Source organism: Leucopleurus acutus (genome assembly GCF_964270905.1).
Source record: "Leucopleurus acutus genome assembly, chromosome: 17".
Taxonomy (NCBI): Eukaryota; Metazoa; Chordata; class Mammalia; order Artiodactyla; family Delphinidae; genus Leucopleurus; species Leucopleurus acutus.
In genome coordinates, this window is record NC_139159.1 from 44,718,957 (window position 1) to 44,744,248 (window position 25,292).

General features: G+C 40.7%; 1 protein-coding gene across 2 annotated transcripts in view; it reads left to right on the forward strand.

Moving 5' to 3' along the window:
* The window catches only part of CPQ (carboxypeptidase Q), a 463,292-nt gene that overhangs the window by 368,480 nt on the left and 69,520 nt on the right, over window positions 1–25,292 (forward strand). For both annotated transcript variants that reach the window (XM_082858694.1, XM_082858693.1), the window contains one exon: window positions 15,618–15,819. In XM_082858694.1, coding sequence (XP_082714820.1) covers window positions 15,618–15,819 — 202 coding nt within the window. The remainder of the gene's footprint in view (window positions 1–15,617; window positions 15,820–25,292) is intronic.

The window sequence follows — 25,292 nt, forward strand, 5'->3', positions numbered from 1 at the left end:
GTTCGCTCTTCTTCAATGAAAGGTGGCTGTGATCAAAAGCTGCCTCTCTCGGGTAGTTCAGCCTGCCAAAGTCTAATGCAACAGAAATGGAAAGGAAAAGGAAAATGAAGGACATATTCAAGAGTGTAACAAATAATTGGAACCTAAGACTCTAAGTCTATTGGCTTCCACAAGACCTTGGCAGAAATACTGACCGCCCATGTGATTTTTATCTTCGCATCTTTAAGGCAATTACCTTGACATGGAACACAGTAGTGATGGCTTCCACTGAAAGGCTCTATTTAAACATCTTTTTTCTGAGTCACCAAGATAAGGATAGAGCAAATGAAGATGGAAAAAATAATCACTTGTATACAAAGCTTCTACCTTCAGTTCTCTAAAACTGTGTTAACGCCTAATTAATGACATTCCTATTGTACAAAAATATTGAGAATGCAAATACAGCTTCCCAGCTAATTAGTTCATTATATGGAAGTGACACATGTGAAGTAATAGTTTAATGTGGTCTTCATAAAAGCCAGCAATTGTGGACTTTCACTTAAAATTTTCAAGTGGGATGAAATTCACTTTTCTCATGACTACTCTAAGTAAAAAGTGCCTTCCTTATTTATGTGTATAATACTACCTTCTTTTAGCAGATATTTACCATTGAAGTAGGGTAGTGAGACTTATGTGAGTAAATTATTACTGACAGCGAAACCCAAGGAATGTCTAGAGGTACGGCCACCAGCAGCTGCGAGAGTCTGGACTATTCCTCTCTCTTCTTAAACATGGCTCGAGCAGTTGATGTACGAATAGTGGTGGAAGAAATGTCCTTTTACGTTTCCAAAAACAAAAACTCAGGCATTCACACCTCTTCAGCTAGAACAACAGCATGTCAAATATTGTATTCTCAGATTTAAGCTATAAAATAATGGTGGAGCCTGAGAGAGAGGAGAGGAAACTAAGGAGGGACTTCGTGGGATTGGTTGGAAGAGATTCAATTCTCTATTTCTTTGATTTAAGGATTATCAGTTTTAAGGAGTGCAGTTAGGAATAATAAAGCTTTTCAGGAAAAATAGGACTACATTAAATGTACAGTTTTAAAAAACTGACAACAACGTACAATGTCTCGCCCTTTTGTAGTCAGAATCAAAGTCTCTCCGAGTCTAAAGATGGCGCTGGATACCTTTTGGTCCTGAGCAGTGAGGCCTCACGTCGGGGTGAGAGGCCGCTTTGTGTAACCTGTGCTCCTTATTTTGACGAGTCGCTAAGGATGCACCTTCAGGGTTGACAGTATGATTATGAGGCATATTGAATATAGGCTTTCCTCTGTATTTCCAGTTGGGCTAAGTTTTGGGGTTTTTTTCCTTTTAAAAGAATTTTAATATTTCTAAAAGTCATACAGCTTCTTTTGAAATTCTAAGGACGCTTTCGACAAATTGTTCAGTACCTGAGTAGAGGCTTCCATGACGCATGTTTGGTGACACCCGTCTTCACTAACCCTGAACACTCTAGGGTCTAGTCTGAGCATCTGGCGACTTCTACTGCCTTTCATTGCTTTGCCTCACACGTGAAAGTCAGTCTTCTGTGTACACAGAAACTTATAAAGAATTTTAATCAAAATTAGGGGCTCACATTTAAAATTTAGTGATCTATATCGATACCAATGCAAATAACTTAACCAAAGTGTAAAATGAAATCCCAGAGACCATTTGTGTATTGAAGACGTTTGTACACAGACAGACAGTGACAACTAATATATGGCACGATTTGTTTCTTTGCCTGGAATTTGGCAAGTATCTTCTGGAATGTATCAATAACAAGGTGCATTCCAATTACCAAAATGCTAAAATAGGAGAAAAATGTGATTCTTATAATCAAGGAAATTTGGTGTTTATCTGTTGAATTTTATAGTGGCAGAAATAGGAGATACAAAAAAAATCAGAAAAGTAGTATTTAAGTAGCTTCTTGGTTCCTGATTTACCTTAGATAGTCCAGTTTCCACCCATTGTCCTGCCATAATTATTGATCTTTCACTCTCAAAGCTCTCATCGGTTCAGATGATCATTTATATGGCTGTTTTACTTATTAGGCACTCTTATTGGTGACACTAACAGTAAAAAGTCTCAAGAGAACTGAATAGTTTGGTGTACAATATACCTTTGAATACACGTAATAAATTCATATGATCCTCTGAAAAGCCCTGTTAAATTGGTCTTTGTTGAAGAGGATACGAAGCTCAGGGAGATTAAATGGCCTGCCAAATTCATTCAGCTGTTATGTTACAGAACCAAGACTGCAGTCCAGATGTCCAGGGCAAACGAATTCTAGTGAGTTTAATAATAATAATAACAGGAGGAATGATCACCATCATCATCATCACCATCATCACCTTAATGGTGAAGCTACCACTTACCCAACAGAGGTTCATGGCCATTGTTTTGTTCCATGCACCACTTTGGCAGTCTGGTAAAGCCCATGGACATCTTCTCAAATAATATTTTTGAATGCATAAAATAAAATGCATAGTATTACAAGGATAGGAATTCTATTAAAATGCAGTTATCAAATTTTTTTAAATAAATACATGATATTGGTATGTTTTCTAAATGCATAAAATAATAAGATCTTGCAGTATTATCTATTACTGTAATTTCAAAGTAGTGATGAACATAAAGATTATTTTGAGATTTCTACAGTAAGTCTAATATGATCTGAAAATATCTGTGATTTCTATTGGTGACAAAGTGACAGGTTCTGCTAATACTACTGTGGTTTGTTACTTACATCCATAATTGAAGGAAATTCTAAATTTCGGTTAGAGGATATTGAAAGTAAAGGTGTAATTTTTTCCCACTCAGGTTCACTGACTGCCTCCAAATTTATGAACCGCCAAGGGGTGCCCAGTTAAGAACTCCTGCTTTGAATAAACTGGCAAAATAACTATTATTATCCCCACCTTACAAATGAATAAACTGAGGCCCAGGGTATTAAGTAGCTTGCCTAATATTTTTCACCTAATGGCCGAGAAGGGTATCAAGTGATATTAGCATCTGTGCATCACCTCCTCTAACTTCCCAGTGGCAATCACCATTGAAGTGGGCATCGTAGCATCCACTCCACTCTGAGACAGATGACCCTGTAAGGATTATTACCCTAATCACTTGTATCTCCTTCAAACACTAATGATACCCTTGATGAAGATTGCAGATAACCAAAGAGAAATCTGGGGTGAGGTCTGTGTGCCTGACTAACGCTTTATGTTCAACTTGCCTCAAGCGTTTCTAGTGTTTGGTCTCCCCTAAGTGGTCCTCAGGTGGCTTTTCAGAACGATCATTATTTCCAACGTGTTTGATGCTATTTGCTACTGTAGCCATTTTCCTCTTCTACCTTTAGGTGATTACTGCTGTTGCTTATTAATATTCTCAGATGAGGGAAATTGTTTTCCTCCACCTCCCCTATCTCAATATACATACCTACTTGGATTTTTTTCTGTGACTGCTCTAATTCCTTAGCCTCTTTTTATCTAAACTATACCTATTAAATTAGCTTAACTCTTCTCAAAGCTAAATTGCCTCATTTGTTTATTATTTTTCCTTCATTTTGTCTGAATGCTTTAACGCTTACAAAGTATGCAAAGCCATTGTTAAAGCTCTAAGTAGTCCCAGGATACATGTATTAGTTTCTGTAATTAAGTCTTAGTGATGACACCACGTCTTATTTGCCTCACATTGTACTAACTCTAGCGTAACAAACCTTAAGGTTTCTTTTCAAAATTATTTAATATTTGAAAAAATCGATGTATATGACCCCTTGGCAGTTCAGTTGTTAATTGCTCATCCTTTCTCCTCCTGTTAATGGTGACCATTTTATTTTGGCAAATCTTGCATATTAGGGTTTCTCGTCTCTGATAGAAATGACCATGACCATGACATAGGGATGCTACATAAGGATGTCTTCCAGCACTGTTTTCACCTGAAAAGGAGACTCCTTTTGCCACACAGCTTTGAGAATAAGAGTATCTTAGTATTTCACTATTGAAGGAATTTTAGAAGTTTCACTTGTATTTAGGTAACTGAAGGGCATTTTTGATTGCTATCACTTTATACAGCCTTCTAGGAAGGATTTATTTTTAGCACATATAATGGATGTTGCAAAAACTTGTATATTTGAAAAGCTTTATAAAATATACACTAAAGATTCAGCTTTCACCTTTAGCTGTTGAAACTTATGCTTTCTTGAGAAGATTTTTTTAAAAAAAGACATATTCTGAAAAACTGATGTTGCCTTTTACCACCAGCACTAGCAACCATCTCATCGTTGTTATCTTCACCACCACCGTCACCCAAAATAGCATCTAGAGGTGTGCTTACAGGGTTTATACATGCATACATACACACATATGTGTTTAAACACATACATACACGTATTTGTTCATTCACCCAGCACATGTTTGTTGAGGGCCTTCTAAGTTCCAGGCACTGTTTTAAACTCTGCCCTCCTCTTACTTCCATTCTTGTGCATCAAGGCTGATGATGTGGATAAACAAATAAAATGATATGAGAACAGCTGAAGAGAAAAACAAGACAGGGGACACAGATAGGGTATATGTGGAGGGAGTGTTTGAATTTTTGTTGGCGGGGGGCAAAAAAGACTTCACTGCAGAAGGGTTTGAGTAAAGGTCTGAAGAAGATAAAGAAGTAGCTCTGTGGGTATCTGGAAGAGAACATTCTAGGGTAGGTGCTGATGGAGTGTAGGGGACATTCTGGGAACAGCGAGGAAGCCAGAGTACCTGAACTGGTGCAGGGAAGGGATAGTAGCAGGACAGAGGAGCCCAGATCATGTCAGGTCTCATGGGCCACATTGTCTGAGTGAGATTAGAACTCTTGGAGGCTTTTGAGCAGAGAACTAACCTGATCTGAATTAATAGTCTAAAACGATTGCTCTGGAAGCCGGTTTGAGAATAGACTGAAGGAGGACTAGAACCGAACAAGGCTGAATAATCCAGGTGAGAGATTATGGTAACTTGTGCCAGGATGGTAGCAGTGGATGAAAAGTTGTCAGCCTCCAGATATATGTTAAGGAAAGAGCCAAGAGGATCTGATGATGGATTGTATATACAGTGTGAGAGAAAGAAAAGAGTCAAGTGTGACCCCACAGTTTGAGGCCTGAGCAAGTAGAATGGGAGGAGTTGGGTAGAGGGGTGTGAGGAGGGGGTCAGGAGCTCAGTTCTGGACATGTCAAGTTTGAGATATTGGGCATCCACGTCGAGAGGTCAAGTACGCAGCTTGGGAAAAAAAAAAAAAGACTAGAGTTTAGGGGAGAGGTCTAAAGATAGCCATGGTCATGGACTTTTCTCCATAGAAATGTTCCATCTATATCGACAACACTACTCTCCTTCTCTCGACACCTCTGCCTCCCGTCCGGTGGAAGCTCAGCTTCTGCACTTTCAACACTGGCATTGCTATTTTTGCTCTCCAGGGGATATAAGATCCTCTGGTTCCCAGGGTTAACATTCTCCACAGGTGTCCTCCATCCCATCCTCATGGGACTCATTGGGAGTCACTATCTCTGGGCTGTTCTCTCCCTACTCCTGACTCAGTCTCCATCTCTCCTCTCCTTCCCCCATGGCCACTGTAGCCCCTAAGGGGATTGGATGCACCACCACTCCATTCAATAAGTCAGTTGATTTTATTTGATTGGAATGGTTTTGTTCAGCCTTCTTGGATGTTCAATTCAATATTCTATAGACAACTTGAGGCCACTTTAATCATAACACCAAATAACTAGTAACTCTTGCCCCCAGATTCTTCCTGGCCAAGATCATTTCTTCCATTCTTTTGGTGAAATTCAAAAGAATTCTGTCTAGAAATTCAACTGAGCAAGTACTTGGGCATTTCATCAGATCCTAAGGTGCTTCTTGAGAATGTTTTTGGCTCTGCTCATAGATATTCTCCTAAACGCATGTCAGCAGAGGAGGGATGATTCAACACATGGGCAAGATTACAACCAGACTCTTTAATTTTTTTAATTATAAAATTCCAACTTGCCCACATATCCAAATTACATATAAACATATGAATCTTCTTTGAATCAATAATATAGAATATTCACTCATTCAACAAATATTTATTGAGCCCTGTTACATATTCTTGGTGTTGTTTCAGGGAGTTCCCTGTCATCAGGGAGCCTACATGCTTCCAAAATATCACATAGGCCATACTTATACTAAAAACGTGTTTATTGTTCATCTAAACTTCAAATTTAACTGAGTATCCTGCATTTTATCTGGTCACTGAGGTCATGTGACAGCTTGGCTGGGATGGATGGTCAAAGATGGCCCAACTTATGGAAGCTGGGGCAGACTGTCATCTGGGCTGCTCTCCCCATGTGGTACCTCAACTAGCCCAGGCTTCTTTACACGTCAGTCTCAGGGCAGCAAAAGGTCAAGGTGGCAGCTGTAAGGCTTCTTTTGGTTCGTGCTCTGAAGTTGCAAGTGGTTGCTTCTGCCAGAGTCTATTGGTCAAATAAAGGCACAGGGCTGGCCTACATTCAGAGGGTGGGGAAAGAGATTGCACCTCTTGATGAAAGGAGTGGCAAATTCACATTGGAAAAGGGAATATATACAGGGAAGGGAAGGATTTATAGCCATTAAACAATCGATCACAAGTAGTAAACACAGCAGAGAAGTCTCTGCCATCAGGGACCAAACACTATCCTAAGAAGAGACAGACAATAAAGATAAACATTCATTGTTTATACAACGGAGAAAAAGAAAGCATAATCAGGGGGTTAGGGAGTGTTATCAGGAGTGTTAAGGGGGGGTCTTCTTTTATATAAGGTGGGCAGGAAGACTTCCCCAAGAAGAGGACATTCAGCAGAGCCCAAAAGGAAGTGAGAAATATCCAGAGGAACGGGGTAACAGTCAGAGGAAGGAACAAGTTCATAAGCTTCAGAACCCAAGCATTATTGAGGAACTGAAGGTGGCCGAAACAATGAAAGTGAAGTGGAGAGTAGTAGGAGATGAGGTCAGAGGAGTTATGGAAGGTCAGGCTCAATCTACATCTCGGGCCTTGTAGGCAAATATAAGGGCTTTGCCTGTTAGCTTGTGTGAGCTAGAAGCCACATGCAGGGTTCCAGAAGAGGAGTAGCATCATTTGACTTAGACTTTTTTTTAACAGGGTTACTCTGGCTTCTGTATAGGGAATACACTGAAGAGTGGCAAGGGTTGAAATGGTTGTGAAGCTATTGCAATACTCTAGGTGAGGGGCAACAGTGGCTCGAACTGGGTGAGAATAGTGGAGCTGGTGAGTTGTTGTTGAACAACAGGTCTATTTTGAAAATAAAGCCAACAGGATTTGCTGATAGATTGCATTTGGGGTGTAAAAGCAAGAGAGAAGCCAAGAATTTGAGAGGAGTCAAAATGTTTAGACTCAGCAACTAGAAGAATGGATTTGCTGTTTACTGGATTGGGCCCTCCTTATAAGAGGGAGGCAAGAACAGCAAAGGCAGAAGAAGGCCACGTGTGATGACAGAAGCAGGAGGAGAAAAGGCAATGAGATGAGGAGCCATGGGCCAAAGAATAGAGGAAGCTTCTAAAGCTGGAAATGGCAAGGAAATGGGTTCCCCCTTAGAGCCTCCAGAAGGAACCGGCCCTGTCAACACCTTGATTTTAGCCCTATAAGACTCATGTCAGACTTACGACATCCAGAACCGTAAGAGAATAAATTTACGTTGTTTTAAGCCACCAAATTTGCGGTAATTTGTTACAGCAGCAATAGGAAACTAATACATGATTAGACCTTTAAATAGAGATGCTGAGTAGCTGTTCATTATGAGTCTGAACTTGAGAGAGGCATAGAATGTGAATTGGAGCTCATCACAATCCAGGTTTATTTAAAACCATAAAGCTGGATGAGAGCACCTGGCCAAGATCATTTCTTCCATTCTTTTGGTGAAATTCAAAAGAATTCTGTCTAGAAATTCAACTGAGCAAGAACTTGGGCATTTCAAGTACTTGGGTGAGGATAGAGAAATGAAAACCCTTTGACTGTTTTTGACCACCCCAACATCTAAAGATCAGGAGAGTGAGAAAACCAGCCAACAAATGAGAAGCCATATCCAGTGATGCATGAGGAGACCAGAGAGTCTACGGTCCCAGAAGCCAAGGGAAGAAAGTATTGGCAGGAGTAAGCAAGTGACAAATTCAGCTCCATCAAATATTCACAATTTAGTGCTAAGTGATCTCAATCTTGAATTTTTCGCTAACTTCTACAAAAATTCTATGAGAGACAATTGATATTTGAGAGTGGGATAGAAAACGGAGGCACCAGTAATAATGATACCAAGACAAAGGATGTAAATTGGGACTGCCCAGGGCAAACAGGAATGTACGGTCCCCCTATTTGGCTTCTGTCTCAATAACTGTTAAATAAATACAGTTTACTTCCTAAAGAAACATCTTTACTGAAATATGACTTAATATTTTGCTTTTGGCTTTAATTGAGGATCAATATTTAGGAAATAGTGTTAGGAAAGATATTTCTGCCTCTTTTATCAAACTGTTATTGGAGACTCTGTTCTTTATTATGTTCAATGTTCCTCACAGAAAGAACCATGTGGTAATTCCTCTTAGAATGGAATGCTGGAAAAACTGTTGCTTTTTTCAAGGAGCTGGTGGTATCCTTTCTTTTCCTAGATACTGAGAGCTTCATAGTACATCGTTCTTCCCTCTTACCTTGGTAGCACGAGCTAGAACTGTTATATCTTCAAGTTGCAGTTACGGTGTCATGTCAGATTTTCCCAGCTGTGACTTTCTTTCTCCTCAGATATTTCTTGAGTACCCACTATGTGCTGAGCTTTGCTATTTAAGCTACAGGTATGGCAGAGGTCCACACAGATTTGATCCCTGCCTTCATGGCATTTTCTTGGTTCTCAAGAGTTTCCATACTTTTAAAATACGGTGTTAGTATCTTATAGGAAGCCTTGAATTCTTTCAAGAGCAAAGTAGGTATAAAAGACATATAGAATAAAGCGCAACAGTGCAGTATATTATTCGGATAGGGGTGTGGCGTGTTAGGAATGGAAGGCGAGGGGAGAGGTAGAGCGTGAAGCCTTGAGTAGAACCAGAGCCTTGAAGCTCCTCATGTTTTTCATGAGGTTTCAGACCCACTCTTGTGCTTTTGAGAGGAAAGAAGGCACGTTTAAGGAAATAAAATGATTTCTAAAGCTGCGTCTAGCATCTTTACTAATAGTAGTAAAGAGTGCTTGATCAAGTAAAGCATTTGAGGATATTGTCATAATCCAAAAATGCTCTAAGTGCTGTCTACTGGCTATAAAGAGAATTAATGATTAATTGTGTTGTAATATGATATGCCCTAGGATTGAGTGAATATTTCAGTTCCAGATTATAAAGTAGCCTATTTTTGCAGGACGAGAAAATAAGTACTATATTTTTAAAAGAAATAAGCTGTCTGCTCATAAGAAGAGGAACTCCTTTCAGTTATGACCTTGGCTAGGGATTTAAGGCTGCTGTAGTCTTCCCAGTCAAGAGAAGGGGATTGATTAGAAGTCAACCAGAAAGCACTGTCCTGGCTGGTAAGACCCCACCATCAAAAACAAGAAACATATCTTTATGTTTATTAAGCATGCAACAGTGTCAAAGAAGAAAGGTCAAACAAAGGAAGGGATCCTCTTTTAGACAATTTAGTTCTTACACTTTGATAGCAGCATGATGAGTACAAGAGGAGACAGGGGGATACCATGCGACGGAGGAGGTTGAGAGGGATAGAGAATGATAAAGGCAGAGACAGCTGCTTTCACAAAGCCAGCTGCATTGGAGATGTCTCTTCTACAACTGCTTATTGAAATGTATAAGAAACTAGTAACATGAAACACTTGGGCAATATATTGTGTTAAAGGAATCAAAATTTAATTGTGGAGACTTTGAGTCCCACTGATTCCAACTATTGATTATGTTGCTTCAACGTGCAGGAATAAAATTAAAAGCTGAGCTTGACAGCAAGCTGCCATGTAAACCATTTTTTAAGTCTGTCTACCAAATACCCTGGATATTGGATTGTTTTTATTCCTAAAAGAAATGTAAATACAGTCATAGCTCCTGTATAATATAAATAAAATTTAGCCTAGGTATATTATTTCTTTTAGCCTAGGTTTATGCCATATTTTCAGCCTTCTGACTCACTACTGTTACCATAGTGACATTTATAGAGGGATCGTGTGTTTTCCATAAGTTTAAGGGGTAGCCACGGACCTTAAGTAGCTCAAGAGGAGAATTCACTGAGATCTAGAGTGCTTCAAACAACGCTGTGAAAATTGGATTGCCTGAAAACACAGGTTTGTCTCCCAAGAGAAACCTTCTGTGCACACGCAGAGAATGATAGGGCTGGAAAGGGATCTCCGGAAGCCATTTATTCGGTCCCATCTCCCGGCAGCATGGTGACTAAACCACAATAGGTGTCTGTGATTTTCGTACTAATGTAACTTACCCAAGACTGCCTGTTCCCCCAGGCCACAGCCAGCTTAGCTGTCAAACAAAAATAACTTATGGCACTCCACCTCGTCATCATCCCTTTCCTGGCCCTCCCCTGGGTCTCCAGGGCTGTTCAAAACGGAATGCTGGGGCTTCCCTGGTGGCGCAGTGGTTGGGAGTCCGCCTGCCGATGCAGGGGACGCGGGTTCGTGGCCCGGTCCGGGAAGATCCCACATGCCGCGGAGCGGCTGGGCCCGTGAGCCATGGCCGCTGAGCCTGCGCGTCCGGAGCCTGTGCTCTGCAACGGGAGAGGCCACAACAGTGAGAGGCCCGCGTACCGCAAAAAAAAAAAAAAACAAACTGAATGCTGGAGACTGCCAGAAATAAAAGTCTGAACCTCGGGGTAGACCTGACCAGAAAGTAAAACCTATTCTTGGTTTTGCACAGCAGGGAGAAACCTCTTTACCTATATCCCATCATGACAGGGATCTGAGCTAAAGCTCCGTGAAGCAGCCCCGCTCCAGTTACACCCTTTGAAATGGGAATTCCGGGGTCACTGGCAGCACTGGAGAAGATGATTATAGCAACTCAGCACATGGTCTCATAGGATGATTTCCTTTTGAGAACTCGTTTGTGAGCCTACCACCTGACCAAATAGCATCACCACCATCGTCTGTAAAATATTAACATTTACCGGAGCGGGGAAAATGGTGCCGAGACTGATTGCCCTGTGTCGGGGGCGGAGTGGGCGGGAACCGTTTACTTCTTTGAAGATTGAACTGAGGAGGCTACGTGATTAATTCGAATAATTAGGAGTCTCTTTTCCTCGTCAGTTGATTTTGGGGATTGCAATTTTAGTTGAAAACCAAAGACAGGTTACCTAGGTTATGAGAAAATAAAAGCTTTGAAACAAGAAGCTGCATTTGGGAGGAAAGGAAATGTTGAACTTGGGTCTATATTTCCGAAGAAGAATTATCTGGAATTTTATAAAAGCAGAGAACACAGACATCATCGCTGTGTTTATATGAGGAAGTAAGCATTTGAAAACATGCAATATGTATTTTAAACATTGTTCTACTTTCTAATCTTGCATTGCTCCCAAGGATTGCTAATGGTTACCAAATTGTTCTTTGGCAGCGTAAGCTGACGCTTAAAAAAAAGAAAAAAGGCAAAGAGGTGATAGGATGTGATTCTAGCACAGGACAAAGTTATGAATCCTCAACCCTGAGCAGATATTAACTAATCCAGCAATCCCAACCTGGAGGGTAGCCAGGAGCATTTCTCTGCATCGCATTATGTCCGTTACATGGCAGTGAAGGACAGTTTCCATGGCTCCTAATAAAGAGATGTTTCTCTTTATGAAGAGAGCAGAGTGAAGGGTTAATAAAGCATTCAATCTCTAGAAGTAGGTTTCTCCCTACATCCTATAACCAGGAGGATGGATATCTGGTTTTGTGTGCTGAGGTGGGTTGAATGAAACCAGCATGGCTCTGCTCTGCCTTCACTAGCTATAATCAGCTTTTCAAATCTACACTATGTCCCCAGTGACTGATGGCACAGTGAGGAACATGTTTGTGACCACACATTCCTGAGAAGCAGCAGTTCTAACAGCCCAGTGACCCGACTTATTCATTCCTGTTTCTTTGTGCAGAGACATTTTGTTTTCCAAGCTCTTTGGCCATGTGCTAACGATTAGACAATGACTCCATAAATGAGGAGAGAAAAAACGGTGTCATGGACGGTGGGTGGTTTGTTTTCTTAGCTCTTTATTGAAAACATATGGAGATGTTTATATATAAATAGACAACAATAGACTGCTGCCATCATGTTAGCAGCAGCTAATAAAATTCTACATGAATAGAGATCAAACTTGTGTCTGCCTACGCCAGAATTCTGGTTTACTGAGATCTGCATATCCTATCTAATTTGGGTTGAAAAGATGTTTTATTGTTTTACTTTTTATTCCTAGTTGGAAGGAAATGGTGGACCAAGGGTTTTGTCCTTGTTTTTGTTTTCGTTTCATTCTTCTCTTTGCTTAATCAAATTACTTCGTTAGCAGGGACAATAAATTCTGTCCAATCAGACCTTGTATTGTGATCACGCAAAAATATTTTAAACTCCATACATCTGTTTCACTACAGTCTTTGTATTTTTGAATTAGAAGTGAGGACTTGTGGCCCGACAGCTGGAAACAAGCAGCAGCAGACAGGGCAGTGGAGGGACTGAGAACACAGGCTTGGGGAGGCAGACCTCCGGGTTTGAATTCTGGTAACCACTCACTAGCTAGGTAACCTTGGGAAAGTTAGTTAACCTGACTAAACCTCAGTTGCTTCATCTGTGAGATGAGAAATGTGGCACTTATAGAATGATTGGGAGCATTACATGGGATAAGCTGTAAAGCCTTTCATACAGTGTCTGGCATGTAGGAAGCACTGCAAAAAAGCTACATATTATCATTGTAAGCAGCTAACAGAATGGTTTATATGGAGGCCATCCTTGAAAATCTGAGAGGTACTGATGTTTAGTGGTAAGACCAGTAACAGCAACTATTGATCAAGTGCTCGTTATACGTTGGGGTCTACATTGCACTCTTTCTTACAACTCCATGAACTGGGTACCAGTATTATCCCCATTTCATGGCAGAAGAAACTGAGGGGTTACACAGACTGCCCAGAGTCACAGAGCCCATGATTGGTTAATCTGCTGCGCAAACCCAGTCTGAATAACCCCAGAGTGCGTACTTGTTATCACTCTGCTAAAAAGGCTGCCACATAGACAGCGTCTGGCACCTTTGAAATCTCCTTTATTTACATTATTCTCAACATTCCCATTAACATCCTGGCATTGCACGGTACCATTCACAAACTGTGGGGTGCCCTGTCCCAGGGCCATCTGTTCATCTGCAGTGGAAGAGGGTCAAGAAGGCTTTAATGCATGTTTTGTTAGGAGCCCTGACAAGTTCAACTCGCACACCACTTTCACTTTGGGTCTACAAATGCCTTTTCTTTGAAGACCCTCAAAGCTCCATATGCCCAGGCCCATTGTTCAAGCCTGGAAAAGAGCATTTGTCCCAGCCTACAGATGGAGAAGCCAGAGGCCAAGGTGACATGACTTGGGGACAGAGGGAGAGGCCAGTCACTCCCCTCAGCAGCCTAGCATGTCCGTTGCTGAGTCAGGAATGGAGTCGAGTGGGTCCAGGGCTGTGTCCATCTCACCAGGCTGATGGCCAAACTACTGACTAGCTCTACTTTTAACTAAATTGTATATAGTTAGGAGCAAATTGCCTAATTTTCTTGTTGGAAGGATGGGATCTTCCAGAAATATGGGAATCCTCACATACATTACCCAGCTGTTTTTATTTGCAGATGTATTATGTTATTGCTTTTCTCATTTTTACAGGGCAGGGAGGGAATTTGGGGCGGGGGGCAGCAGGGCACATAAGGGGACAGGGTTAGGACTGCCAAATTCATGTCAACTTGCTCACGTAGCACCAATGTGCTCGTTGAACGAGCCCTGAGTGTAAGACATTAATGCAAATATTTTGCATGTTATTAACTCTAATGATGCTACCGGCATGCAGTAGCCACAGCTGAAAGCAGAGGTGGTACGTTTTATCATAAATGCCTTGGGTCTTTCTCTGATAATCACCATGAAGACAGAAATTCCTTAGAAGTGGAAGTGGAGATATGAACAGACTTCTGCTTTGTTAACCTTCTCATCATCATCAACAACAACAAAATGATATCCCAGGGCCATGAAGTTCAGTCCTTTAAATGTTGGCAACATCCTCCTTTAGAAACGAAGGGTACTGTTCTTGCCCTTGTAACAACAGTACCCTTCCATGGCAACAGTTAGGAAGTCACTGTAAAAACATATCTGTTCTACAGAAAAAAAAAAAATGTATGCAACCCTGAAATTGTTATGTTGTAAGTGAAAAGTCATTCTAATTCAAAACAAGCATGGCCTACTACTTACTTCCTCCCATGCTAGTGGTGACAGGGTGGAGTTTTGGAAAGCACAGAATTTCAGACCCAGCTCTCTCATTTGCCAACTGTGTGACTTTGAGCAAATCACTTGACTTCTCTGATCCTCAGTTCCTTTTCTATAAAACAGCATCAACCATAAAACTGCTCCGTCTACTTTATGGATTATGGAAGAAGATCAAAGGAGATTGCAAATATGAAAGGTCTCTGAAAGCAATGTAAAGATATTATTATTGATTTTTACTAGGTGAATAATGAGGATGACAGCTTGGGAATAACTCAACCGAGGTAGTATATGGTCAGTCTGGAAGAAGTGAATGGGTCCTGGGAAATAGCTGGCCAGGCCAGTTTGAAGGACCTTAAACTTGCAAGTCTTAGGGCAGTGTGGCAATTTAGCTGTGCAGTCTGGTGAGAGGCTCTTATATTCTAAGCTCTTGCTGTGACAATACTGGCTACGTGGAATCACTGTGTGCTTTCTTACCAGACTTTATCTGGAAAAAGTTTACACACTAGTGGCCTGGCAGAGTTGCCGGGGTTTAGATGCTACAGCTGTGCCCCAGAGAGATCAGCATTTCATGTGTTGTTCTATTACCTCCCTCCCTGGGGATTCAACAGATGGAACAACAATGGAATCAGAAACCCAAGACAAACCTGTCAGTTTTATGCCTTTAAGCCTTCACAGAATTCACAATTAAAATAAGATAGAATATCCATCTAGGGGGAAGAGGTGCAGAGAAGTAGGCCCACAGGTTACACCTTTTTTTGTCTAAGCACGGCTAATACTATCCGGAGGTCCCCACCATATAAAAGGAATTGTATCTGGTGCAAGGTAGGCTCTTAAGAAAATTGGTTGAAAGAATATTATTGCTAGTAGCAATAATTGAGTAATTTTTATATGGAGTTTTATATTTATTTTCATTGAATTTTAAAAAAAAACCTTCCAAGTCAACTCAAATTCGGCAGATTCCAAGATGAGTCATCTTGCATCTCAGAACTGTTAGGTAATATGCAGACTGGATCCTAAGTCAAGCAGAGCAACGTGTGCTTTGGCAACAACTGGTGAGGAGATAAAGTATTTGGTTATTGTTTTTTTTGATAACTTCCAAAGAGAAAGCAGAGAAGCAACAAATATGACCCAAACACTTCTCTCTTTTGTTAAGGCAAATATTTCCAACTACAGCCTCGTGATGGAGTCTGACCTGGGGACCTTCTTACCCTCTGGGCTGCAGTTCACTGGCAGTGACAAGGCCAGGGCCATCGTGGAGGAGGTCATGTGCCTGCTGGAGCCCATCAATGTCACACAGGTCTTTAGAGCTGGAGAAGGGACAGACATTAACTTCTGGATCCAAGCCGGAGTACCTGGTAAGAGCAATAGATGAAGTTGGGGTTCTTTACTGCTACCAATTTAAACTAAAATTTCTGTTCTAACATGCCACAGTAGATACTTGTAGGTCATTTAAAATATGGAAACCCTTAGGGCTTCCCTGGTGGCGCAGTGGTTGAGAGTCCGCCTGCCGATGCAGGGACACGGGTTCGTGCCCCGGTCCGGCGCTGAGCGGCTGGACCCGTGAGCCATGGCCGCTGAGCCTGCGCGTCCGGAGCCTGTGCTCCACAACGGGAGAGTCCACAACAGTGAGAGGCCCGTGTACAGCAAAAAAAAAAAAAAAAATATATATATATATATATATATATATATATGTATAAACCCTTAGCTTTGTCCACAAGGTATAATCAGATGATTTCCAATATTGAGATAATAATACTCCTTTTATTTATTTACCCATCTGTCTTTTCTTTCTGAAGTATAAGTTCCTCACTCCAAGAGATTCTGATTTAATGACTCTGGGATTGTGCCTAGAAATTGTTTTGTTTTTGGTTTTAAGCAGGTATCTGGTAATTGTAGCACAAATGATCTCCTGACCAAAATTTATGAAATAGAGTAGAAGGCAATTATTAATACTAATATCCTTCTAGTTCTAGTCCTATGCTGCAGAAAGTTCTCTGACCCAAATAATTCCCTACCCAAATCCATGATATCTGAAATTTTACCATTAGAGATGTATTCTTTGAGGTTGGGTGCTTCTTGCTAATCATATTTTCCTGATGCAGAGACTACTTTAAGAGGTTGGACATAAACTAATTTACCCTGATCAGTGATTCATCAGGTTGATATTTTTAAGACAAGTCCTGGGCAGGGATGAAATTATGTAATAGGAATAGGCCTGGCGGTTACAGGACTAGAAAGGAGAGCAGTCCTAAAGAAGACAAACATAGTACTTCACAAATTTGCCCTAGACTGGCCATGAGAAAGGGTTATTGTTGATATTAGACCTCTATGACCTGGGGTTGTTCCCTCAACACCATTACTTCCATAATCAAAAACACTGTTAAAGAATCTATTTGCAAATTATTCTGTACTTGTATTATGCAAACAGGAAGTCCAGCTTTTGAATAGTTTTAAAATTATGGTTTCCAGAACCATTTCTATGGCTACAAAACATTTCACAGGTTTAAAAAAAAGTCTCTCTAGATCCACCCCACTCCAGCTTTTTTTTTTTTTAGCCTGCAAAGTAGACTTTACCAATAGCATACTATATGGATTTAAACTTTTTAAAAAGCTCATTCTTTAGATATTATAGATTAAAGCATATTTTAGATGTTAAGGTTGCTAATAATCTTACATAACTAAAAATAGAAGGAGCTCTTCTTTATTCTAAGACAAGAAACTAAATTCTCTCCAGTGGTTTGTGTATATTTTAACCATATTGTGAAATATCTTAAAACAACATTTCCATTTTCAGTGGGTCATCTAGACAGACACAAGACTCTCTACATATATGTTTTTAATCATGATCAAGGTCTAGGGGAAGGGAGTTTGCCCTTTAAGTCCTATAGAACGATTTTGTTTGAATTTTAGATTTTTCCTGACCCTTAACTTTTTCAATAAGAATCTTGGTAAAATTTCAGAAAAGCTAAGTCAGTTTGCTGGGGATAGAGGTGAGGAAAAGACTGATGGATTGTGGGTGAAGTCGAGTGAAGACCGGGGGTGCTTAAAGGGGAGGTGAGGAACTGAAGCCTGGACCGAAGTAGAACAAAACGTGTGCTGCCTCCTCCCAGCTAGTTTTGCTTCTGTTGCACTGGATCAACAAAAGAGAATCGGCTCTAGCTTTACTCCTTCCATGTAGATACTCCATAAGAATGGTTCTATTTGGAATTAACAAGTTGATTTGATTGTCTTCACAAAGGTAAGAAGGGCTTCCCCTCTTGCCACAGTGCCGTGGGGAATTTGAGCCCCCTTGTGGTTGCTTCAACATTAATGCGAGTTCTAACTTACTGAACTAGTTGTCAGACACACGGTTAGGCTTTTTGAAGACACTGTCTGCTTGATCTGTACAACAATCCTAAGAGGTAAGTGCAATTATTCCTCTTCTTCAGATGAAGAAACGGACTCAGAGGGACTAAATGACTCGCCCAAGTCTCTCCGTCTCTTAAGTGTAGATGTCATCCTGAGAACAGGCCACTTTGGTTTCAAGGCTGGTGGCCCCTTTCCCACAATATGCAACAACACAGGGGCGTCTGGAATGCTGAGATGGTCTTCCAGACCTATGGCAGTGTCTGAAATGTTTATCTTACTCAGCTCTTGCTTATGCAAAGGATTTCAGTTCATTCCTGCTCCAGCATAATTTACCCCGGGGGAAAGGAGTTGGTTATTGTAAATAATTACTTATTTCTTCTCGCATTCTTTGTTCCACTCCCCTCTCTATCTCTGTAGATCAGGAAGGTTTATATAAACTTGGTAGTTCATTTAGACTGCAACTAATGTTTCCTGGAATTCTTTTTTATTTCGTTTAGAGTATTGTAAGATGGAACCAAATTATTGCTGTTTTTCCCTATTACTATTGAAGCTATCTTTTGATATTTCAAGTTTGGGCTCTTCCTGGAAGAAATAATGGAACTGTTTATAACTCTTGTTACCCGTTGAAAATTTCAGGGACTTTAGAAAAAAGATGGAGAACCATAGTTAATCTGAAAAAGAAAATAAAAATATACTAGTTGTGTACTCTGAATTCTTGAAGATATGGTAAGTTACAGTGAGTTAAACCTAAAGATAGGATTCAAGATACTAATTAAGTATGAGTTAAATAACTGCTCACCTAACTTTTGGAAAATTAATGAGAAATACTTCCACACTCCATTCTTCCTTTCTTCTTTCTCTTTTTCTTTCCTGTCATCCATTGAACTAATATTTATTGAGCCCTTACCATGTCCTTGACCTATCAAATTTCTGTAGTCTGATGACTGAGCCCCAATTTTTTAATGTTTCATGTATAATCAATATCAAAATACTAATTAAGAGTACAGATAGAATTAAAATTCAACATGATTTTCATAAATTATAGAAGCCAAATAGATCAATTTATGAAAGGATCATCTTTGGAGAGGAGATAGGATATCCTTCATCCATCTAGGTGATGTCCATGATGGACAGGATAACTGTCAACATAAGTATAAGGCTTTGGGGGGAAAAGTTAAAAAAATCACAGAGGTATTTTCCACATAAACTCTCTGTTCCAGATACCTTTATACTCCAGCCTTCTCCCATTTCTACCCCGTTCCATACGCCTTCCTATTTTCTCCTCCAAATCCTAAATGCTCTTTAAGTCTCACTCCATATTCATTGGTGACCTCAAATCCATCTTTAACAGACCCTGGTGCTGTGTTGCCCTTCTGAATTTCTAAGACGCTTCTGTAGCCCCCAGTCTCGCACTTGAATCACACACAAACGTTCTTGGGTTACTAGGAATTTCCGTGCATCCCGCCTCCTGTACTCAGTGATCAATTCTTTGAGATCAAGGTCAATGTTTTCTACTTCGGTGCCTCCTCTGTAGCTCTTAGTTTAATTTTGGGAAACATTTAAATTCTTGTAAATCTCACAAGAGAAAAAACAGAAACATAGAGGTAATTGTTTTCCCGACAAGCTTTGGGTCCTTCAGCTTAAGACTGTGGAGAAACTTAAGGATGCTGAGAAAAAAGACAGAAAGATAGAAAAAACGACAGATGGAAGAACGACATAAATTAAGGAGGCTAGAGCAATTAGGATTATTTATTTACAGGAGTAAAGACTGAGAGAAGATGCTGAGTCATATCTTCTAGTACATTAGTGCAATAATACACATAGATAATTTACCACATAAAGTGGCAAGATTCTTGTTCCCTGACTCAGTCAAAGGTAATACAAGAGCATGACTCGAAGGAGCCCAGGAGGGATTTAGGTTAGTCTCTATTGGCCCCAGATAGCAGAGAGGCCTTCAACCTTACACTTTTGCCTGATCCTCCAATTATAAGCTCCCGGTTAGAATGACAGGAATCTATTTCATCCTGAACATGTCAGTAATAAGATATGATTCATGGTTCTCAGAGGTCCTTAACGCATCCTTCTTGAACACCTTTCTTTAGGAACTCTTCTATAAAATATATTGATAGGTTAATGTAAAAACTGAGATGCTCTCTTCTTGTGACCTGAGGCAGTGAGCGCACCATGATTCCGTATCTACCAATGAGTTCCTTCCTCTGCTTCAGAATCTGAGAGGCAAGCTTTTGCTGATGATCTCGGCAAGTGGTAGCCAGTGCGCTGGGAAGAATTAGAGTGTGTGTTCTAGCTTCACAACTTTGAACTTCATGTGCCATCTAAGGCAAAGGATGTAAGTTTTCTCAGCCTCACACATTGATTATTAAGCATTCTTTTTTTTTTTTCTTTTTTGCGGTACGCGGGCCTCTCCCTGTCGTGGCCTCTCCCGTTGCGGAGCACAGGCTCCGGACGCGCAGGCTCAGCGGCCATGGCTCACGGGCCTAGCAGCTCTGCAGCATGTGGGATCTTCCCAGACCAGGGCACGAACCCGTGTCCCCTGCATTGGCAGGCGGACTCTCAACCACTGCGCCACCAGGGAAGCCCTATTAAGCATTCTTATTACTCATCTGCTGTATGGCACTTGGGAATCAATAGTAAAGAAGATAGACAAGATCTGTACTCTCACAGTCTACACAGACTAGTGAGTGAGACTTGGTTATCTCATATGCAAAATAGGTATGGTCACCACCAAGCCCCACGTGCGTTCCTCCTCCTTCTCTGTCCCCTCTCTCATTGACTGCCACCACCTCCCAGAAACCACACAATCATCCGGAACATAGAACCAAACACTCTCAAGTCCTGTTGACTCCAAATTCCTCCTATTTTCGAAGCCCATTCCCTTCTCTCTACCCCATACACCTTGTCTCAGGAGGACTCACTGATTTTCCTATAGCAGCCTCCTACTGACATATCAACCTGCATTCTTCGTTCCCTTCCATCTAACTGGCTCACTGCTTCCAAAGTGAACTTTCTGAATTAAAAGTCAGACTATCAATTGGGATGCTTTCGGCTGCAAAATATCACAGAAGCTGCCACTTAGAACAGTAGTAAGGGGATATTTTAAATTTACTTTAAAAAGAGCTCTCGAGTGGGTGGTTACAGCACGCTTAATTTAATCATCAACCACATCAGAGACCCTGGTTCTTGCCACCTTTCCACCGTGCCACCCTCGGCATGTTGACTTCTGTCTTCAGGCGTGTCTCCCCGTGGTCCCTAGATGGCTGCAGCTGTCCCGGGCAACACATTCTCACGCATAGTGCAGTAGTGGAAGAGAGAATGTCTATAATGGCCAGTCCTTCTTAACAGTAAGACAATCGCATCCAGAAGCCCCGAAGCAGATTTTTCCTCAATTTCATTGGCCGTGTTGGTGGCGATGGAGTAGAATTACCAAAATTGGATTATATTGATCGAATTTTACTTCCTGGGTCTAGGGTAGAGCTCAGTCTCCCCTGAAAATGTAGCCTCCTGATGTGTGAGAAAAGCTGGGATTCTTTAGGAAGGAGATAAGGCTTCCCACTGATAAGCAACTAAGAGTAGCGGCGTATCTGATCATCTCCTCGTTACTTGAAGTCCTTCAGTGTCTCCCCATCGTCTTCAGTGTCAGGTCTCTGTTTAGCATGGAATTCAAGGTCCTTCTGGTTCCACCCTGGGCTAATGTACAGCCTTGCCTCTCGTGGCTGCCCCACTGCTCTCTATCCATCTCTTACTCATACAAGTTTCATTAATTGAGGTTCCGGTGCACCCTGTGTTCTCAGCTTCCTAGCCATTGGACCTGCCCTGTTCTGTCTTCTTCTCCAGCTAATTCCTACTCATCCATGATTCAGCACCTATTTCTCCTCTCACAAGCCTTCTTTGATCCCCAGCGGTCTGGGTGAGTGAACCTGGAGTTATGTTCCCATAACCCCGTTTGCCTCTCCTCATGGCACTTACCCTTAGAATTGTGATTGATTGTGAATTTCTCATAGTTTCCAGCACCGAAGGAGAAGCGCCTGGCCCTTGACAAAACGTCCTGAATCAAATGCTGAATCAGTAATGTCTAGGTTTGCAGGAAGAGTTAGATGATGTGAGAGAGGTTTGTAAGCTGTAATGCCATAACGTAAGTTGTGATTACTTTAGTAATAACTTTGCTTCACTGAGCTGTCCTCTTTTCTTGTATCTTGAATTGTTTTTAAAATCACATTTTAATTTCTTTCATCTTTTCATAATAGCTCGGACTCCATAGTGAAGTACCAAATACGCAGATTACTCAGAACTTCCTATTTGCGTCTTTCTGATACCTTACATGGCATTAAGCAGAAGTAAATGAAAACTTTTCACTTCTACATCTCCAAAGGCCTTTCTTTTAAAATTTTCCAAGAAAGGAGAAGATCAGGACACAAGCAGGAATGTAAAGTAAATTGAAGGTTCAACCTCTGGACCCAGGACTCATACGTTTTCCAGTCACCAGATGGAATAGTGCCATACAGTAGTTCTATGTCCCCTGCTATCGCTAATTAAAAGATGCCTCCTTGATGGTGAAAAAACTCTGTGCTAGTGATGTTGGAGAGGTTGATGCTGCATGGTGAGTAGACCTCACCCCACTGGGAACATGAAAAGGCACTTCCTGGTTTGCGACTATAGCCCTTATTTAAATAGCCTAGCAGTTTCATCCAATCAGCAAGCATGTCTTGAGTGCCTACTGTAAACCAGGCACTCTACACACTGAAGATAGAGCATGAAAAAGACTTACCAGCTCTCTGCCCTTATGGAGTTTACATTGTAGTGGGGAGTGGGGAGAGGACAGTAGGAGGAGACAAACTATAACAAAGAAATCAAGAATGGAGGAAAACATTAGAGAGTGATAAGGGTAATGCAGAGTATTATAGCAGGTGGCTGCCTCTCACCGCTAACTCAGGTGAGTCAGAGCTCTTGCTTTAATGCTTATCATCTGCTGTATGCTAGATAGGTGTGTGTAACATCCACATCAATACCACACTATTGGGAACTGCGCATCAGAACAGCTAATAATAACAGCTAACAGAATAAGCTTCTCACGTTCTTTCCTCTTGCAGTAGGCCTGCTGCAGCTCCAGAGAAGCCATTGGGTATCTTGACCAAAGCAGGCTGGGCTCATACCCTGTAGTATGACTGACAATGGCCTAGAAGGAGAGGGCATTGTTTCTACCATCGGGCAGTTAGTCATGCACTGCCTTCTGAAGTGTCTTCTGTTGTTGCCCAATCTGTTATTTAAAGCACACATTTTCACTTTAAAGTTAATATACTTTGTATTTTATCTCCTTAACTGTATTGAAAACCAAGAGAGTATTTTATTCACCCTTAAACACCCAATACCTATTATTACCTGGAACATAATAGGTGTCCAATAAATGTTTACTGAGTAGATGTATTTGATTTTAAGATGAACATACAAAAGAATTAAGTCACAGAAAAAGGAAGTTTTGGTACAGCACCAAGATAAATAACACATGCAGAAAGCGGTAGGAACTCATAGGGTAGAAGAAAGGAAAGGCCTGGAAGAGGTGAACTGAGCTGGAAACTGAAGGATTTGTAGTGTCAGAAGGGACAGAAGGGGCGAGAAGGGCATTCCTGGTGGCAGAAGTCATGTGAACAAAGGCAGTTGTCCCCATTGGGGACAGTGGGGAGAGTGGCTTCACAGGGCAGAGGAATCCACTTGGAGAGCAGTGGGTGGTAGGTACAGTTGAGTACCTCTGGGTCAGATGAAGAAGAGACATAAATTTCTGGTGGAAACTCTTGTAGTTGATGCAAAGTCACCAGACGTCTTCAGGAGAAGGTGAGAGCAGGGTTTTAGAAGGGAATCCATAAAACTCTTGCCAGGGGGTACACTGTCACACTCAAGTAGGAGGCTCAAAGTGGGAAGACCTGGTGTGAAAAGGGAGCTTGAGGAAGTAGCACAGGATTAGAAACAATTACTTTAGAAAATCAGAGGATAGCGCTAAATTATTGCACTATTCTCTGCACTATAGTGACCAAAAAACACTATGACTTAAATTTCTCTATCTACGATTTCCCATGCCTGCTAATAATGTAGCCTAGAAAAGTTTCACTTCCCTGACTGCCCCTTTCAAGACCTCAAGGTTGTTTCTTCCGGGTTCCCTTTCCTATGCATTTGACTTTCCATCAGTTTCACTTAATACTTTACAGATGCTCTAATTGACTCCTTATGTAACACTTCATTCAACAGGTAGCCATATTATATATAAACTATGGAGGATACAAAAATAAGATATGGCCCCTTTTCTCCAGGAGCTCACTATCGAGGACTGACTGTGATTTGGTTTACTTAATAATCATGAAGGAAGACTTCATCATGGAAAACCAAATACAGCTACACTGAAATTTTCTCAGAAAAAAATCTAACATTACTTGAAAACCAGTAGAGTACAAGGAAGTAGGATTTCAGAATATGTTTCCTCCGCGTCAGCTATGTGAACTTTGTCTATCCCTACTTTAAGTGATTAGAGCCTGTAAAATTCAGTATGGCCTGGTATATTAGATGCTTTTAAATGTGGTATAAAATTTTTATTACAGAAAATTTCAAACATATGCAAAAGTGAAGAGAATAGTCTAATGAACTCTCCTATATACTCGTCACTCAGGAATTTTTCATCCTTGGGCAGGCTTACTTCATTTACACCCCTCTATGCCAAGATTATTTTGAAGCAAATGCCCAGCATCATATCATTTTGTATCATCTCCTTTGTAAATATTTTAATGTATCTCTAAAAGGTAAGGAGATATATATTATATATATATATATATATATATATATATATATATATTAGGAGGAATAATAATATTGTAGTCATATATCATTCCTCCTAAAATATTTTACAATAATCTCTTAATATCATATCCAATATATCACCAGTTTTCAAACGTTTCCAGTTTCCTCCAAGCTGCATTTTCCTTCACAATTTTCTTGTGTAAAACAGGATTCCAGTAAGGGTCAAACAATGCAATCGGTGGATGTGGTCGATGTCTCCTAAGTCTCTTCTAATCCATAGGTTCCACCTTCTTTTTTCTTCTTTCTGCTGCTTGTTTGTTACAGAAACCAAGTACTTTGTTCCATGGGATTTCCTATAGTCTGGATTTAGATAATTCCTTTTCTGTGGAATCATTTAACATGTTCCCACTCTCTTATCTTTCTGTTAATTGGTAGTTAATTCTAGAGGCTTGATCTGATTCAGGTTTGATTTTGTTTTTTTAATTTTCGGGGGCAAGAATACTTCTTAGGTATCGATGTTTATTTCCGTTATGAGTGATGTCTAGTTTTCTCTCTTTTTATGATATTAACTGTCATTGAAGATTATTGCCGAGATCTGTTATTTCATTGGGGGTTGCAAAATGGTAGCTTTGATTATTAGTTGAAATAATTCTATAAAAAGAACTCTCCCCCCATTGACTAT